The following is a 20,160-nucleotide window of genomic DNA, read 5'->3' on the forward strand; positions in this document are numbered from 1 at the left end:
CATTTTCCATATATTTTGCGTATGCAGTTCAAAAGTCTGATTTAAATAATATTAAAATATGCATGCATGAAATCGATAAACAAGTTTTTGTTTTTTTGAAACAAAACACAAAAAAATGTTTGGTTAGCAGTGCTAACTTAGCACGTCGACAAAACGAAAAAAAAACAACAGCAACGAAGAAAGAAAAATTCATATATGCAAATTGGACGAGCATTAGGCGCACGTACGATTTGCGAGCACACTCACTCACATTTTCGTTGATCAATCCATTTCGAATGGCATTCGAAGTGGAAGACGAAAAAAAAGTGGAAGCGGCATTTCGAGTTGGTGAATCGTAATCATATAAGCAGCAGACGATTGACCGGTGCGAAAAATGAACCGAGGGAAATACACTGCGTGTTTTTATGACCAACATATTTGGTATGCTAGGTGCAGACGAAATCGATGGGTTTGCATTTGTAATTGCAAATATACCAATTACATTTTTTTATTGCGACCGTAAAAAACACATTTATGGAAGTAACGAACTCTATGGATAATTTCAGTGACCCGTCTCTGTGCCCGACTGAGAATGTTTCAAAAGAAAGTGTTTTTTTCGTTGTTCGTATTTTACGTGCGTGACAGTCGAGATTCGCATCGAAATGAATATCGCGATTATGATAAAGAAAGAAAAAACGAGCCCAAGTCAAAAGCGAAAACAAAAGAGATAAACTGTAATCATAACTTGTGAACATTCGATGATTTCGCTAGGCCCGACTATCTAGAGCAAAATTGAATGAATATCATGCGCTGGGATCGACAATTCACTGGAACGATTTCATATACACATGCTTATACAGATGCTTCAGTCGAGATAAAAATCTGTTTTCGTATTTGATATTGCTGATGATGGCTGCAAATCTATATTCATGTTCAGTGTTTTCTTTTTATTATTTCACACAACCAATTTAGAATATGATTTATGGTGCAATTTTATTGCATCGAAAGATCGAAGCGACGAACCTGATTTTGCCACACAAGAATAGAGACTGTCAATTGCTTTCATTTTCCCAAAAAAAGGTGACGCGTCGTAGAATGAACAGCGAAAATTTTGTGAGAAGCTAATGCAGCATCTTTGGTCAACACTGTCGAGTTTACATTTCAAACGGGCAAGATGCGATTTATCATTGACCTCAAATATTTTTCAGCTACTTGTTATGTTTGATTTGATCGAATGATTCAAATTTTTTACCCTGACAAAATAAAGGTGCAAATTGTCTTCTCACTTCAATGCAAATAATTTGCGTTGTTAAAAAAAATTACCGCATTTGTTATTTGTGCATATTCGACGACTCATACCGAAAAATGTGTTATTAAACGGAACCAAACACACACACACACACAACGTATAAATTGTACGTCGTACATATATAGTAGAAAAATGTGAGAAGAAGACCAAAAAGTTTGTCAATAAAACCAAAGAGTCAATAAAATGGCATTTGTATGCGGTTGTTTAGCCCAGAAACATTAAAGACAAAAAGTTATTCATTGAAAATGGAAGTCCCAACGAGAAACTATTAAAAAAAAAATTGTATTGTGTTGTTATGCATGCAATATACGTGCTGTACTATAGTTTAGTGTCATGTACACACCCGCCACACTCGACGCTAATTACATGTTGGCTGTCTCACACACTGACTTCGGCGCAACACACAAAATTCATCAGCTCATATGTGCCGCCGCCGCCACCGCCGACGTTTCGTTTTCAATTGCTCTTACTGCATTGCGTTAAACAACTTTCCATTTCGAGGTTATAAAATGGCTATGTGCAACAAATTGCAATCGACTAGAAAAATGTCCATCCATATCGAAACCAATAAATCCTTAGCCAATAACATCATACAAATGTGCAAAGCGTGTGTGCAATACACCGAAAAAAACGAGCTGAAATTTCGCTTCGAGGGAAAACCTGTTCGATTCACTACTCTCATCAATAGGCCAAATCATGCATTAATGTCGGTAAAGGCGATTGAATGCAAAAGAAAAACAAAACCAGCAACAATAATTGCAACAACGCATGTAGAAAATTGCACGTATTGCAAATGCCATTAGACAAAATGCATTACTCATAGAGAAAAAAATGAACACACTATTCATATTTTCCATATAGCCGAGCCAAATAGCTTAATTTGCCGTGCATTCACGCACATTTCTCCATATATGTGTGTGTTTGTGTGTTCAAAGAGATTTCCACAATTTCAGTTTCCATTGGATTGTTTGCTCAGCCAATTCCAATGACTTTGACATTTTTTTCATTTGTGTACTTTTCACCATCAACGTCGAAAAATAAATTTCGTGAAGCCAAATGTCAAGTGATTTTGTTCAATATTTTCGGTAAATACTTCTATATGTTCATGTTCATGTGAAAATACTTGAGAAAAAAATTAAATTATCAGCTCAAAAACACCTTGACTGTCAATTCTCAATTGGAATTTCCTCTTGTTTTGTCCGATAACATTCGATGTGCGATGCGAACACGTATGCGAACTGTCCAACGTATTGGTCTCGATCTATTGCGATCGATGTGCTATTCACTTTCATTGGAAATACAATCATGTGCATAGCAGCGTACGGCGTTCACTCGACGGCACACACGCACACATACACTCGAACCGTTGAAACGAGAAATATACACACAGATCCCGTCTCTCTGTTAATCAGTCCAACTGCTTTCGTCGGTACGAAGCATACGTCAATCGAAATCTCGCCAACCAAGCGATCGGACGGCTTTTTCAACTCCACCGATCAAAGCAAGAAAAAAATAAAACAGAAGTAACAGTACGGCACAGCGAACCGCACAAACAAACAAATCGACGGAGAAAGAAGAAAGAAAGCAAGTGTGCACCACTGTATCGACTACACAGAGGAAGCGATATTTAACAAAAAACATCGAAAAACAAAGAAAAAGTAAACAAAATCGTGTAAAAATTATCGACGGCACGTTATTCAGTTTGAAGTTTCTACTAAGTTTTTTTTGCGGCACAAAACGAATCAAAAGCAAAACTTGCACCCGAGATCATTGGTGTTTGATTGAAGCGATAACCAAAAAAAACATAGTTCAAAAGTTTCATGTGAAAAGATTGTGATAAGTCTTTGGTTCATCAATTTTTTAAATTTGCAAAGTGAAAGAAGGCGGTAGCCGAGATAGAAAAGAAACATATTACTGCGATTTAAAATCAGTGGATTTTGTTCTAGAATAATTTTGTGTGTGATTTTTTTTAACGATTTTCGGACTTGATCTGCCAGAATAATGAGTGTGCAACGTTAGAGCCGAAGCTGTGTTAATGTCGTGAACGATGTACTGAGTAAGTGAATGCACGTTTTGACTGGGCAAATATGAAATGGAAATTAGTTTAGTTATTGATTATGCATCGTAAAATCACTTTAAAATTCATCTTATCCGAGGTTATTGTTCATGCTTTTCTCCATGCAAGGTTGCCAGGTGTTTTAATGATCGATTGATCGATCATCATCATAATGAGTTAATCAAACTAGCGACAGATTTGTTGTTTAAACATTTTTCTCTTTTACGATTCGCATCTGGGGTAATGGCCACACACATACGCATCACACGAAATCAACTGCCCACATTATTAAATTCGACCTTTGTGCAGTAATAAAATAAAAACACGGTCGATCATCATCTAGCCCATGGCAAATCATGCGTTTCAAAAACACACATTTCAATTTCGCACATCTCCTTCTCACACTCAGCCAAATATCTCATCATAATTTTATACGACCACATAATTTCTATATTGCTTTGTTGCTACCAATTCATGGCATTTATGTAATGGCATCACCGAGACACAAAAAAATGGATTCGATTAGCAATGTCGCCAGTTATTTAAAAAATAAAAATCTTTCGTTTGATTACCGTATGACTTATGCAATGGTATTGATTTTCGAGCACTAATTAAGTTTGGAACCTTTTTTTCTCTCTCTCTTGAGCAAAGCTTCCTCTAATTACTTTTTAACATATTATGTTTTCAGTGGAAAAAGTGTTTCTTTCGTTTTACTGGCAGCTACTTTCTATCTTAACAAAAAAATCCAAGCCTTGATTCAAACATCATTTTTTCCAATTCAAATTAATTGATTTTATGCAAACAGTTGTTTTTTTCTTTCTGTTCATAATTGCGAGGATTCACAGCACAATGATCACGGCATTTCTCCTTTTTCATTCATAATTCCGCCTTTTTTTTTCATTTGCTTCTCATCTCTTTATCTCAAAGAATCAAGCGTTAAATGGCTTTTCATAGCGGAATACATATTTTTTTGACATTTGATTGATTTGAACACATCATTTTGTCCGTGCATTTCCTACTAATTAACCGTGTTTAAGCCAACAAAAAAATCAATGCGCATAGAAATCTACGAATACAAAATCGCACTCAAGCATCAATCAATACAAATTGAAAGAATCTTCGCGGTATGAATACAATTTAATTTAATTATGCGTATGCTTGAGAGACTAGAAAAAGCAGAAAGCACAAACATCAGCGATAGGTGGAAAATATTTTCACTTTCACGGTTAACATTCACATCACATCTTGCATTTATTAATATATTGCTTTTGTATGATATCGTTATCATCGCAAACGTTTGACACGCTCACAAATGTAGGGCTTTACAAAAAAGTTCCAAAATAAGCACCAAATGGACTGATTCAAATTAATTGCGGCGTATTTTCTTCTCCTTATGCTTTCTGGGTTTCAATGAAATTGTGTAAAAAATCGAATTTTTCGATTAAATCGAATTTTTCGATTAAATCGAATTTTTCGATTAAATCGAAAATAAAAAAATCAAGTAGAATAGAAGAAAAAAAGTAGTAGAAGAAGAAACCTACGAAAGATTTAAGCCAATGTATCTTGAGATCACTAAACTCACCAAGCATAACATGCGTACGGTTGTTGTGTTGATAAAAGCAATTATCATTTCGGATGATTAGCGCCACGCTTTAAAAGTGTAATCAGCCGGAACGGGAAATTGGCCGCAATATTGAAACAATTACCGATCCGGTAATACAGACCTAATGGAATTGGTTTGAACCATCTAACCAGACCCAAAAGGTTATATATGCATCATTGCCGGTTTTCCATTGGCAGAAAGACAGACAACAAATCGTCTGGTTCACAGACATTCATAATTATACCCCATTAACCGTTCAGTCTCATCGATGTGGCTTAATGATAGTTTGTTATCGTTTTTCTCCAGCTTTTACTTTCTTTTGTCTCAAATGATGCTCTGCGGTAACTAAGCCAGAGAGGATCACCGATTCCACATTGTCACAAGTCATAACCGCGGAAGTGGAAGTGTATCACCGCCAAGCTGTCACACATGCACACACACACAGGCCAAAACCAACAACAAACCATAATCGGAAATTATTATTTTCGATTTTAAAACACGCGTGTATTTGAAATGGTTTTCTTATTCAAATTTTGCACGCGGTAAAATGGAATGGTGACAAGCGTCTTTAGCTAATCCAAAGAAAATTCTCATACATAACCCATTGAAAACAATCGTTCATGAATTCCAACGAGAAGTGAAACTTTCTATAACTTTACGATTCGATATTTTGAAAAACAAAAGCACAAAAACAAATCAATATAAATGTTGCATCAAAAAGGTTCGAGACGTCGGTCGGTCTAAAATGACCAGCAATATTTTTACAAATCGATTTTGTTTTCGGTTTCAACGTGACAATAAATAAATTCAATGGAGGGGCGTTCATAAGGCGACTTCAAAACAAAATTTGAATAAAACTTTCGTTTTATAAGCTCCGATCAATTCGGAACCGGTCAATGTGATTTGTTTAGAAAATATTGAACAAAATCAATTGGATTGTTTTGATCGCGCACACACTTCAATAGAGGATCTATTTGAAATTTTCATTGATTTCTACATTATATAATTTGGCTCGGAGCTGGAAGTGAAGCGCGAAAAAAATGAGGTAATAAAACTACGAATACAAACCGCTGTTTTGTTCCTCTCATTTTCTCTCTCTCAATCATCAATACTATCATTGTTTCTGCTTTATTGGCTGGTACATTTTGTATTCATGCGTTGCTTTTACAACGCCGATTTCCGATTGCATGAGCGTTTAAAATCCAATACAGATCATTTGCACGAATACAATCGATACAACACATCACACCGATGTATGCTTGATTCAGTTTTCTTTTTCTCTTCAGTGGCTGTGGTGTTAGCTTTTTCCTCTCTTTGTGGCCCATTATTCATTCGATCGCTTTTCGAAAATCGCACAAAAATCAATAACACTATCGTATGGGTAAAAGTTGTTTGATTCAATTACTGGTTGAACGCCTAACATGGTTAATTGCTTGGCAAATTATATGATTGATTACTTCCGTTCTATGTGCGTACGGTGTGTTCGAGTTGGTTTGACGAAAAGATGAGGGCGTCCTAGTGAAACATTGTAATTTAAAATGAACACCACTCATTTGCAATGAACGGGCGTTGTTTTCGCGCTACGTTTTTCTTTTGGTTGGTGGCGTGTAACTCTTTTTTAATTTACACAACAACACTTTCCTTCCTAACTCTGAAATTCCGGTATAGAATTTATTTGCACAGCAAGTGTTTGGTTTTAATTTGAAGTGCGTGGACTATGTGACGCGCGCTCATCATACGGAATGGTATTGATAACCAAAATAACATTGCCCACAATGTTGCGGTTAAATGACTTCAAATTGCGTGGCCTTAAAAGTCATTTGTCCCTATTCACTGATCGCTCCAAATATTTACGCTTTCCGTTTTTTTCTCGGTTGTTTGCGGTTAAAGTGTAATTGGACAAATTACCAGTTAATTGATCGGGTAAACCAAACTCCAACAAAGCAAGAGAAAAATAGCTGAAAGACTCTGAAGATGAATGCTGTATTAAGTAATTGCACCTACCCAAGCGATTCAAGCCACATTAGTGTCATCCATTTAAACATTGTGACTTTGAAGAAATGGGTTTTTTACCTAATTTATGCCGTCTGCTTCATTTTGAGCAAGCTTCATAATTTATACACGAGAAACATGGCTTTTTCGTCGATTACTTCATACAGCTACATGTCCACTATAGTGGACGCGTGGTCAAGATTAAATCTAATTGTGACATAAGAATTGGTCATTTTCATTCGCTGAGCTTAACATTCAGTAACACGAGCCAACTGAAATAATTTCAATTTCAAATGCCAAAACCATTTCGAGATGAATTCGCAACAAAAAAGAAGAAGAAGAAGACTTAAGCACATCTAGAGAAGCCGTGTGCCTCACATCATTCGCATCAATGTCTTGAATATTAATTGTTTGCAATTTTTCGTTGAACTTTCTATGCAATCATTTTGAAATTGAGCAACAATTTCGCAAATGGCAAGAAATCAAGAAATCAATGGCAGAGAAAAAAAATATCTCTTGGATCTGCATCTTCATTTCGACTATTTCATGAGCGTACAAAAGAGAATTGCATTTGTTGTTGCCAATGATCAGTATCGCCGAGAGTCATAATCTCTCTCACTCACTTCTTCACTCTTCCATGTGTTTTCTCGTTCGCATTGCACGCCGCTGGAGGTTCATTTCAATAGAAGCGGGCAGGTATGCAACATCAGCAAACAGTGAGAGTTGAAATGAAAAAGAAAAAAGCCGAAGCACAAATCTTAAGTGAATGTGTTGCACACACGTTCACGTGCGCGTGCGCGCTCGCCCGCACATTTCGAACGTGCATAGAAAAAGTGTTATGAGAATTCATGGCGATTAATTGGCGTGCGTTTCATATGCATTGCGTGCTGTATGTGGATTAAATTTCTTGTGGTTAATAGATTACAAATAATTGTATTAACCGTTCGCCGTGCTTGGATCAATGTTAATGTCATATATTGTTTACATGTAAGCTGTTCCACCACCACCACCTTACTAGCTCAGTCAGCGCAAAAAACCCCATGATCGATGTGAATTATCGGCTAGCACAGTGAATGTGAATAGATATCGCGTGCGAACGATGTTTGCCGTCGATTTTCTTCGTTTGGCATTTCGTTGCAGTTGCACTTCATTTTGGGAATTTCAAAATAATTCGAAGAAAAAAACGTCGACCGACCGATCGATTTCATTCACAGCATTACAATCGCAAAGTGGGCTTTTGTGTGGCAAATTCTTCGCGGCTGGGCAAAACAGCATACCGCATGCCACATTATCGTGGCTCTATTCCAACTTTCTTCGCACATCGTAATTTTTCAGTGTAAAATAGCTTTTGTCTTATCGACGCCACACAGAAAAATCAGAGAAAATTGCTTCATTTGCGCTGCGCACACATTCCATTTCCACTGAGTTCGGCTTTTGTTTCCATTTCGTCGGCAGCCGTGCGAACGAGCACCAGAATCACATACGAATTGCGTCGAGAGTTTGAGTGAAATATGAGTTGATTGCTGCTGATTTAGTAATGATTCAAATGCATTTTGTGTTAGTATGGTGGTCGATTGGTCGGAGTGCGGCCTGTGTGTGATATTGTGTACTGGAGCTGGTTTCGACTTCGCAAGGTCAATAAACATTTGTATTTGTTATCGTTTACTTCGCTACTATTGTTGGTCCGTCTTGAATTGTGTATGCAACGTGTCGCCAAAATGGAAAGAGAGAATACGCCACTGAATTGTTTTTTCTTTCGTTCATTTCTCGTCGACAGAGCGACGTGAGTGTGTGTGTGTGTGTGTGTTTGTGGTTCCATTCCGTTGATTCCTTTCATTTCGTTTGCCGTGTTTCACTCTGCTGTTCGTAACTGAATATTTTGTTCCGTTACAAGTTATTTTGCGCAACTTGCCTTCGTCGCAGCTTGCCAACGAATCGCGTTTGTGACGAAACTTGTGCAAGTGTTTAAGACGTTGAAAATTTATGACGTTGGTCTGCTCCTTGCTTAAATGCCTCCGAATGTGAACGAACTTTTCGAACTCAATTTCTTTTGCGGTTTCTGACTGTGTAACTTACAATTTTATTGGCAAATGCACTTCGCAAATGGACAATGGCTGGCGCCTTCGCCATAGCCCTCGGATAAAGCATGAATTTTTTACAGATGCAGTTTTCCGTTTGACACCACAAGCTAATAACTCAATTATACGTACCTGTGTAGAAATAAAGAAGAAGAAAACAGAAAAATGCGTCACATTAATTTAAGTTGTTAGTTTGAAACGAGAAAAACAAATAAAATTATGTGCATTTAAAATGAAGAAAAGGGCATTATTATCATTTAAGCAAAACTCCCTAACCGACGATCACTGATTTCTCGTGTATTTTATTTTCTTTCCCACCTTCTCTCTGCCTCTTCCTCTATCTCTAACTCTACGTCTGCCTCTATTGTGATCTCAACAGGTCGAAATCAATCATCGAACTCATTTTAGATAGTTCATTGTGGATTCCGACACACAATTTACGCAAACATTTCACATTTCCAAAATATAATGGGCCAAGAGAAATCCGTGCCGATTCGATGTAATACCTGTCATAGTTACTCCTCTTCAATCAAAACTTCTGCGTCACTGTCAGCATCAACTAGCAATCTACCGACATCGTCATCTTCAACACATAAAACAGCACCCTCCCCAGTTCGTTCCCCTTCACGTAATACAAACAAATCCACCAAATCGTCACAATCGTCAAAGCACACACTACTTAACACATCTACGCATCATACAAGATCATCCCGGCTATCGACCGCATCATCAACCTCATCGTCATCATACAAAAATATTGACACACAAACGAAATATCTTAACCACCAATTGTATATTAAAAGTTATTTAGACATTATAGAAGAAGATCGGGCGGCCGCTAAGCAATTTCAACCAGCACGCAACGGCATTCGCAATTATACACCAAAAATTTTAGTCGAACAAACCACACCGACCACATCAACGTCGGCATCGTCAACGTCGTCCAACGAACAAGAAGACATCGATATTTGGATTTGAAAAGTGTAGTTGTCACCATTTCACATTTCCAATAACAACAGCATTGTACAGAAAGGAAAATAAAAACCAACAACAACAACAACAACAGAAAGAAGAAAAACCCAACGAAACAATCATTTTAAGCTTAGAAAGTGTATATAGAGAAGAAAGTGTTTTTATCGAAACCGTATGCTGAGCAAAGCATGGCTTTTGCTGCAATATCTAGCGTATTTTCAACTGGTTCTTTATTAGCTGCACCGGTCACTGCGTTAAGTTTAATCCCAATACTTGCGCTTGGCATTAATTATTATCGCTACCAAAGCATCGATCCAGAAGGAAGACCAATCGATGCGCAAAAAGTGAGTACAATACGAAGTTTTTTTTCTTTTGTTTTGTTAATTGGAATCAAAGTCCTAAACATTTTCGATTTAGATTATGGATAAAGAGGTGAATTTAATCGGAATCACTTTTCTTCATAGATTCGTGTTCAGTATGACTTCATTGTGGTTGGATCGGGGAGTGCAGGGGCGGTTGTGGCATCGAGGTTATCCGAAATACGGAATTGGACAGTTTTACTCATAGAGGCAGGAGGTGATGAAACGGAGATAAGTGATGTACCAGGTAAAATTGCCTTTATTCTTCTTCGTCGGAATGAATTTCATTTTTTTTGTATTTTTCAGCGTTGGCCGGCTATCTACAACTGAGCGAATTGGATTGGAAGTATCAAACGACACCACCACCTGATCGAGCTTATTGTCAGGCGATGATTGGCGATCGATGCAATTGGCCCAGAGGAAAAGTGATGGGTGGTTCATCGGTAAGTTAAATTTTGTGGAAATCGTTTTCAAAATTGATGGAAATTCCGAACTTCTCAATCTTATAAATTTTCATTATTAAAAATCTCCTTTCCAGGTCCTGAATGCCATGGTTTACGTGCGAGGCAACAAAAAGGATTATGATTCATGGTCAGAGCAAGGCAATCCTGGTTGGGACTATGAGAATGTGTTGTACTACTTCAAAAAATCAGAAGATAATCGAAATCCGTACCATAGCAACAGTCCATATCATGGCACTGGTGGCTATCTCACCGTGCAAGAAGCTCCATGGCGAACACCCTTATCACTTGCATTCATCAAAGCCGGCATGGAATTGGGATACGAAAATCGTGACATCAATGGCGAATCACAGACTGGGTTTATGTTAACGCAAGCGACAATTCGACGTGGTAGCCGGTGTAGTACGTCAAAGGCATTCTTGCGGCCAGTTCGACTGCGCAAAAACCTCGATATCATCATGCATTCGCAAGTGACAAGAGTATTGTTCAACAAAGGTAAACGAGCACATGGCGTTGAGTTCATTCGTGGTGGAAAAATCCATACGGTTTACGCACGAAAGGAGGTGATTCTCAGCGCGGGAGCAATCAACAGGTATTATAAATAAATTTTAATTCAAAATTAAATTTTTTATTTTCATTTTCATTCCATTTTATTTTATTAGCCCTCAACTGTTAATGCTGTCTGGAGTAGGTCCATTAGATCAAATGATTGCCCATAACATTTCACAAATCGCTGATTTGCCAGTCGGTCTCAATTTACAAGATCATGTGGGTCTGGGCGGATTGACATTTGTAAGTGCAATGAATATATGTATTTGAACCGGTAGTAGTTTTAGGTTAACTCATACTTGGTCTAAACCAGTTATTTGAATATTAGGTAATTGACGAACCAGTTACGTTCACACGAAGACGTTTCACAACAATGTCAGTGGGCATGGATTATATTATGAACGAAAAAGGACCAATGACAATGCCTGGTGTTGAAGGAGTCGCATTCGTAAATACGAAATACGCTGACCCGTCTGGTGATTGGCCCGATGTTCAATATCATTTTGCGCCAAGCTCAATCAACTCCGATGGTGGTGAACAAATTCGAAAAATTGTCAATCTTCGAGATGGCGTGTTTAATACGGTCTACAAACCACTTCTCAATTCCGAAACATGGACCATTTTACCTTTGCTTTTACGGTGAGTTTAAATGAAATTTCATTCAATTGAATTCTATTTGAAAACTTTGAAATTTTTTCAAATGAAAATTTAAATGAAAACAAATCGAATTCTACTCGCAAACAGTCCGAAAAGTACTGGAAGAGTAACACTCCGGAGTAAAAATCCACTGCACAAGCCAGTAATTGAACCGAATTATTTTGCGCACCGTGAAGATATTAACGTTCTCATAGAAGGGATCAGAATAGCATGTAATATATCCGATCAGCCAGCAATGAAACGTTTTGGATCACGTTTGCATCGAATTCCATTCCCTGGATGTCGTCATTTGCCGTTCGATTCCGACGAATATTGGGAATGCTCCATTCGACAGGTGTGTGCAACGATTTAGCGTATTTTTTCAATCATTTTTCAGTAGAATTGTCACTTTATCGATATTTAAACCACGTCTTTTTCCCATCGAATCAGTTCACATTTACAATCTACCATCCGACGGGCACGGCAAAAATGGGCCCAAGCTATGACGATGGAGCAGTTGTCGATTCTAGGTTGCGTGTCTATGGTGTGACTGGGCTGCGTGTTATTGACGCCAGTATTAGTGAGTTTTATATTTCTCTCATAAAATTCCATATTTCAAGTAGTCTAAATGTGTTCGTGTTTCTTCTTTTCATTTTGCAGTGCCGACAATCATAAGTGGTAATCCAAATGCGCCGGTAAGTGATCATTACGAATAGTGTTAACACAAATTATTTTTCGTCTAAATTGGCCTTTAATTTATGCATCTTTTTTTCGTTCATTTTCGACTTAGGTAATTATGATTGGTGAAAAAGGGGCGGATATGATAAAGGAGGACTGGGGTCAACGCACCAAAAAATCAATCAACATCAATGCGATTTCATGAATGGTGAACGGAACTTGGAGGGAAATTGGCTGAACAATTTGGCACTTGAATGTGCGCCTATGTGATATATATACGAATTATATGATTTAAATGTAACGCAAATAGCAGAATGCAACATACTGTCACACAACGAACTATAATTTATTCTTTTAATTTATATTGAGATCAAATGACGTTGTCATGAATTATGAAAAAAAAATCCATGCATTAACTGTTTTCATTTGGTATTGTACAATATTTTGAATCAACTATGCGCTCAAGCGCATGCTGTCGGATTCGACAGGTGAACGAAATTGAAAAAATAGGACAAAAAATGGGATTAAAATAAGAAAATACATTTTGAAATTATAGAGAAAAAGAAGAAGCAAATTCCGCTTCGAATGTTTGAATAATGAAAGAAATAAAAGGCACTTTGTTTTAAAAATTTAATCGTGGGTAGATCATAAGACAGGCCGTATATCTAGCTAGTCAATAAGCGCATCAATTTCCAAGTAAACTACCCGAGAATATTCAACATCGCCCAACGGACGCAATGCATTAGCCTATGATTAAAATGAAAGATATTATAAACAAATGCGCACACCATTTGAACTGATGTTACACACAAACACACACACACACACATTTTGCTAAGAAGAAAAAGAAACAAAACAGTAAAGGAAAAACAAAATTCATCCGAACCACGGACTGAATGCGTTACTTTCGAAATGTAAAGAGAAGAAATGCCGCACATTTCAAACACAGACACGCCAATCAATTGTTGTATAGTTTTGTAATAAAACTATACCGGCTCATTTAGATGAATAGGGAAAACAAAATGTATGTTTAGGCGCTTTAGGCTAAATCGATTGTTGTTTTTTTCTAATGCAATTAATTAGAGATGATGATTATCGATCGTTCAATGGAAATCAATTGTTTCGGAGAAAAATTGAAGTGAAATACAAACAAATGCTGATTATGATTTTCTAGCGTTGTATCACATTGTGTATGTGTGTATGTGTGGAGCTAAATGGAAGAGTGTAATCGAAATTGAAATGGAAATTGGTGAGAAAGAAGAAAAAAAACGTCGATTGTCGAACGATTAATGTACATAAGGTTGAAAGCGAATAAATTTAATGTAGTTTTTACTATATATTTTACGAGAAAAAAAAACGTAATATAAAACTCATTCGATCGGTGGCTTTGTTTTGAAAATATATATGGATATTTGCAGTGTCACTTTGCTAAGCAATGGAAGATGAAGAAAGCAAAACAGCATCGGATGCATGCACGTAAGTAATTGGCGCCAATTCACAGCCCGTTCGCAAAACAAGAAGCGCGCGCGCGCTGGCGAATGGGCGGACTAAGAAGCTGAGTAGAAAGAAAGAAAGAAAACTGAAATATCAAAAGAAAGTAGTTTAACCAGAAAATCGCGATGCATATTCTTTCAAGAGCATCCAACTGTCGATTGGCAGTGAACACAAAAACCTTATCTCTCGCTATATCTATTGTGCTTTTTCTGTCAACTTGCTTGCTGCTGCTGCTGCTACAGTTGCTTTTTTTCTATAACATCTCTTTGTTTCGACTGCATATTCTTGAATGAATCCTGTCCATGTTTCTGTTTCTGCTTTTCTTTTCCTACAGAAACTTGAACAAAGTCCGACCGATGCAAGTGCGAAAACCATTGCAACACATTGTGAGCGCAATGCCAACGCATTTCAATCAGCTTATTGGCTCCACACGTTTACTTTCACTCGAAACATTCATACGTCAGCCAACCGTGCGCTATACCGTTCGAAATAAAAGCACAGTTCACTCGCTAAAACCAACATTTGATTCAAATCGAAAACTGGAGCTTCCATTTCCACTCTTTTGCTCACGTCGGTTTCGGTTTCGGTTTCGTTTCGACTCGTGCTCACTAAACCGCTCGCTGTTGACTACATCGCGCGCGCTTGAAACATGTGAGCAAAAGAGAGTGGCGGAACATTTTCAATGTTGTTGGTTGACATAGCGCGTGTGCTTTCCGTAACAGAACCGTTTCGCCGTTTGGCGGACAGCATCGACAAGAAAGTACGCGACAAAAAGACAATTCTCATTTCATTTCGAGCTGATTGGAGTGAAGCTGGAGAGTTAAACTAAAGCCATGTCAATTGGAAAAAAAAATGGTGAAATAAATCTTGACACTTTTCATTTGAAGGCCAAACAAATGCACGTGTAACATTTTGTATACGAATTCCACCTCAAGTAGACCATTTGCGGACACGTGAATTCAAATGTTATCTTAATTCGAGAGATTGTTGTCGGCAAAAAAAACAGAAAGACCGAATTGGTTAGATAAATCGACGGAATTCAAGTGACCAATTCAGCACGTCCAAATAGAAATGCAAGTAAGAAATACACATCGAAGAGTAAAAGGTTGCTGATGAAGTGAGGGAGCCGCATGAGTATTTCACTTTGAAAATAATAAGTTTAACTGTGTGCATTGATTCCATCATGATCCGAATGCGAACCTGTCATCATAAATAAGATGAACGAATCTCGTTTGGAAAATCACTTTTGCTGCTGCTGCTACTGTCGCTAACGACCAACCGCTTTGTTCAAATCACTTTTTGTCAATCAGAAATTGGCTGCCAGCAATCTTTGTACACTTTAAATCGAATTCGTTTGAAATTAAGGCGAACATTGAACACACTTTGTGTTGCGGCGCTTGTATTGACTCACAGAATTGAACAGTTGACTGATTAATTGAATTTATAATCCGGCCCAAAATGTAAGACGAAATGATTAAATCCTACTCCATTACACATCTATTTACATAAAAAGCACGCCGCTGGGCTCTGAATGAAACATTTAATGATAAGGATCTCGAATGGTTTGTAGGCAAATCGAATCAAGTAGATAGGTAATTTGGAGGAAATTTTCATTGAAGAGTTGAAATTGAAAGCGATTTATAATAGAATTAAGCAGAACAATCATGAAACGGTGGCAAAATAATCACAGTTAGACCTTAATCGAAAATTTCATTATAATTGGTACGCATAAAGACAGAGTTAGAGAGAGAGAAAAAAAAACAAAAATCAATTGCTCGCTGGCATATGAAAACGCATTTCTCCACTGATTTTTTCCACTTAAGCACACACACATGCACACACTTTATCTGGGCCGAGACCGCAGAAAATGTCGGTTTTGTTACATAATCCATAAATCGCAACGCTCGATTGGATTGGTATTTATGAATTCATTTTTGGTTGGTGGCTACTTTCCTCGTGCGTTTTTGTCATTCAGTTGTTTGTTTACGTACATATAATAATCACACTTGTTCGCGTAGTCGCAAGTGCGCGGTCGATAGAGTATCGTTGAATCCGATATGGAATTTGGTGTTAGTTACGAATAACGTACAAATTATGCGGAAATTGGAAGGTAAGTGAAATTAATTTTTCGTTCCTCACTATACATTCGACCCAATAATAAGGCATTCGTTCGGTCTTCGACGGTGTAACGGAGCGCGATGAAATCGCGTGCAGTAAAAACAAACAAACACATAAACGACCCAAGTACACATAATGATCTCAAGTTGTGTTTTTCTTTCTGTAATTGCTATGCCAGCCAGCAGTCATAGAGTAATGATATTGAATTTTAATTAAATTCCCATTCGGTGCAACGTATTTTGCGGTTGGTTTTATTGCTTTCAAATTAGCATTGGCAATATCGAAATTAGGCCGAAATAAAAGCAATCAAAAGTCCGGAGATGCCATAATCTTTTATTCATTTTTCAATCAGGATGAAATATCCGTGTCGATTGCGACATAAATCAGTGCGGTCGTTTTGCAAAATGACGTGAAAAAAATGGATGGCTCAGTTTTCATGCTTTTTGCACTCTTGAATGTGTCAAGTGCACTCTCTGTCTATGTAATGTGAATTTTCTGGGTTGAGTACGTGAATGCATCTGCAATGAGCACGATGGCTACATGTGCATATTCTTGGCACACCGAAAAAAACAAGTGCACGGCATCGATGCATGCAATTGACAGTGACATGGATAATCGCTTTTCGATGGCACAATTTTATCTCCGTAAACCAAGCAACCACTTTCGATATGGAACTTGGATCTGAACCCACAGAAAATATTATTACGAGCTGGTGCACGCTACGAATTCTTGAGCTCGCACAAAATCTAATTGAATCAAAACGACTACGACGAAGCCAATTCCGCGTCGGATATCGTTTATCATTGACTTGATGAACCGTACCGCACTTTTTGTGCTAGCTACAATAGCGCACAACGTATCTTTGTCACGGTTAAATGCACTCCATGCCAACGATTACATTTCCCCTCTTTCATTTTGCACCGCATTTTTTTCTCTCGCGTTACTTGGAAATTTTCATATCTTCTGGTAGCGGCCACTTTGCAAAATCAATTTTTATTCAATTTCAGCAGAAAAAAATAAAAACGAACCAAATACAATATCGGCGAGTCTAACTGTGTGTGCATGACGAAAGATTATGCAAATACAGAATGCAGCGTTCATCTACATACCAGCACGCAAATTGATTATTTATTTATTAATATTTTTTTCTTTCTTCTTTCAACGATGTGCATGAAGAATGGCTTGTACGTGTGTGAGTGTGAGTTTGTGCAAAAGCCAATAGACAACTATTGTTGCGATCGATTTTTGGTGTCTACGTGCTCAATCTCATACTCTACACGTACAAATTATCACGTGTGACTCTTTTATTCCCAACCGAAAAAAAATGAAACGAGATATGACAAGCGTGGAATCAATGGTGCTTTTTCGTTGTTGTATTTCTACTAGCACGATTTCGTAATCGATCAGCAAAGCAAAAGAGAATCAATATTTTGTTTCACAATGATGACGATTCATCGATGGTGCTATTAGTGTTCATTATGATGGCGTTTCTGGCTATTGAATCAAAGCTAATTTGTTGGACTTGTTTTTTTCTTTCTTTCGTCGGAGAGCCATTGGCTCCCTTTGGAATCTTTTTGTTGGTCACTTGGTTTTCAGTAGACTGTGTCTACTAACAGATGATGTGTGAAATGTGTGTGAACGAAAATGTTCGCTTTCTTTTTCTCGATTGTGGTGTATTTACTCAGAGCGAAACAAGAACCGCATTTTCTATGGCAGAAAGAGAGGAAGAGAGAAAGACTTAGAAAGAGAGAACCTCGGTTCATTTCTTACTTTGAAGACTTTCTGCCCATTTCCACAAATACGTGGCACAAACAAACTCATCGATGACGAAATTTTCGAGCATTTTCGATAATGTAAGAGTCATAAATAAAAACGTAATAATTGTGGCCATCAGTGTTGAAAATCGTCGCTTACATTTTCGATTTCGATGCGAGAGCGTGTGTATACTCGCGCTGGTGTGACTTTTTGTGCGCTGCTCTCCCTTTCTTTCCGATGCATTGCGTAATATTTCATCTGATAATACGTTTACAATATCGTGTAATGAATTTGATGCCAGTTGAAAAGGAGCTTTTTTTTTATTCAAACGATTATTATGTGTACACATAGTCAGAAAAAGCGACCGAACGACCAACCGCATGCTTTGCCAGAGTATTTGGTTTCAGCTCAATAAAAAGTGATGCACACGTTTATATCGCCATTGAATAAATATGTGGATGGATCATACAAGGCGGTCAATGCAAATGCGAAAGGCGCGTACCGCACACTCACACACATACCCACATCTTTTACGTGAAAATAATAAGAAATTCAGCAAGAGAAAATCATAATTTGATAACATACAGCGATAACGATGTGCTATAATTTAATTTACATATCATTCCAGTTTTAGTTTTTTTCTTTTTGTGGACAATACGCCATTGGTCCAAATCTATCGATGCCGCACACGCAACTCGATGGAAAGTAGCGCAAAAAACCTTTTTGTTGCAAGTATTATGACAATTATTTGAAAATAATAACTTTATTATAGGATTAATTAATTTTCTGTCTTGCAAAATGAATAAAACATCGAGCATTTTTCGAAGCTATTCAGGCGATGATAGATAGATAGATAGAGAAAGAAGGGTTGACTAAAAGCATAATGTGGGTCAATTAGCACTCCATTCAAGTGAGGAAACATGGTTTTAATTTTGCTACCTTCACCAAATTCATAAATTGATCAACGAAAAAAAAAATTGCAGCATTTTCAGTAGTTTGTGGTCGAAATCTGTTTGCCACATTTGTTTGCCACATTTGTTTGCCGATAATTGATGCGTGATTATTTACGATTATGATGTCTATCATTATTCCATTACGCCAACACACTGAAATTCTTTCACAGAATTCGTCTCGCATTCGTGTACTTTCTTCTTTCACACCGTATGGCGCGTGTCTATCATCTCAACGGCACCGACAACATTCAATTAAATGTCCATTTGGCAGCATGATACACCGCACCGTGGTGACGGCGGTTGGGTGTTTGATCAAGTTTAAAATTGGCTGCAGATGTATATGGATTATGCAATGCATTAGGCTGGGCGTATAAATGCGTATTTTGCCATAAAGGCAAAGAAAAAAAAACAAAATTTGCAATTACGGATGAAGAAATGGGTTATACGTGTTGTTAAGCGCATTTACCGATATTTTTCAATTGGTTTTATTCATGTTGTTACTGCTGTTGTCGTTGTTGCTTTTCTTGCGTATGCATTTTTACCAATGCAAATGGACACACGTGTCGTAACTGACGAAGAGAGAATCCAGCAACTCCTCCTCATACATTGGCAAAACGAAATGTGAAAACACATTCGATGAACGTGACATAATTTCACCAGCCGACATTTCTTTACGTTGTTTTTTAATGTGTCACACACATTTGGTCGTTCAGACGGAATTTCCTTGACAATAAATCCAAGTGAACCGAAATGTAATGAAAGAAAAAAAACAAAGTGAAAAACACAGAAAAAATGTTGCGGGACGGTGTGAGAGATCGCACGTAGCTGAGATTCACATGATAATGTTTGTTTTCGGTACCGGCAAATATTTAAATTTATCGGAGCATGAAAGAGAGAGAATTCTTCAAGCCTGTTATCTCCCCCACTCAAGAGAAACTCCAAATTTTGTTTCGACACCGTTTTTTTCCGGAATTAATTTCACTGCTTTTGAAATCGATTTCCAGATTTAAAGTTCACTTTAACATTTTAAAAACCTCGAACTTGGCGAATGAAAAAAACAAAAAAAACTCTCGTTTTGTATTCAATGCAATCGATGAATGTGTGATTGAGTCAAGGCTTGTCTTGAATGATGCTGTGATGACGTCTCTCCCATGCTTTCACCGCTATT

General features: G+C 37.5%; 2 protein-coding genes across 6 annotated transcripts in view; one reads left to right on the forward strand and one right to left on the reverse strand.

Annotated features, from left to right (window-relative positions):
- LOC129576183 (flotillin-2) overlaps positions 1–20,160 on the reverse strand; it is a 118,489-nt gene that overhangs the window by 64,320 nt on the left and 34,009 nt on the right. The window lies entirely within an intron of this gene.
- LOC129576151 (glucose dehydrogenase [FAD, quinone]) lies at positions 9,912–14,045 on the forward strand. The gene is made up of 10 exons (XM_055460772.1): positions 9,912–10,333; positions 10,454–10,595; positions 10,655–10,791; positions 10,887–11,401; positions 11,472–11,601; positions 11,687–11,997; positions 12,103–12,349; positions 12,445–12,574; positions 12,655–12,689; positions 12,785–14,045. The coding sequence occupies exons 1-10, from the start codon at positions 10,178–10,180 to the stop codon at positions 12,875–12,877; spliced, it is 1,896 nt and encodes a 631-aa protein (XP_055316747.1). The 5' UTR covers positions 9,912–10,177; the 3' UTR covers positions 12,878–14,045.

This window comes from Sitodiplosis mosellana, unplaced genomic scaffold (assembly GCF_009176505.1).
Source record: "Sitodiplosis mosellana isolate CC-2019 unplaced genomic scaffold, AAFC_SMos_1.0 Smas_scaffold_1, whole genome shotgun sequence".
NCBI lineage: Eukaryota > Metazoa > Arthropoda > Insecta > Diptera > Cecidomyiidae > Sitodiplosis > Sitodiplosis mosellana.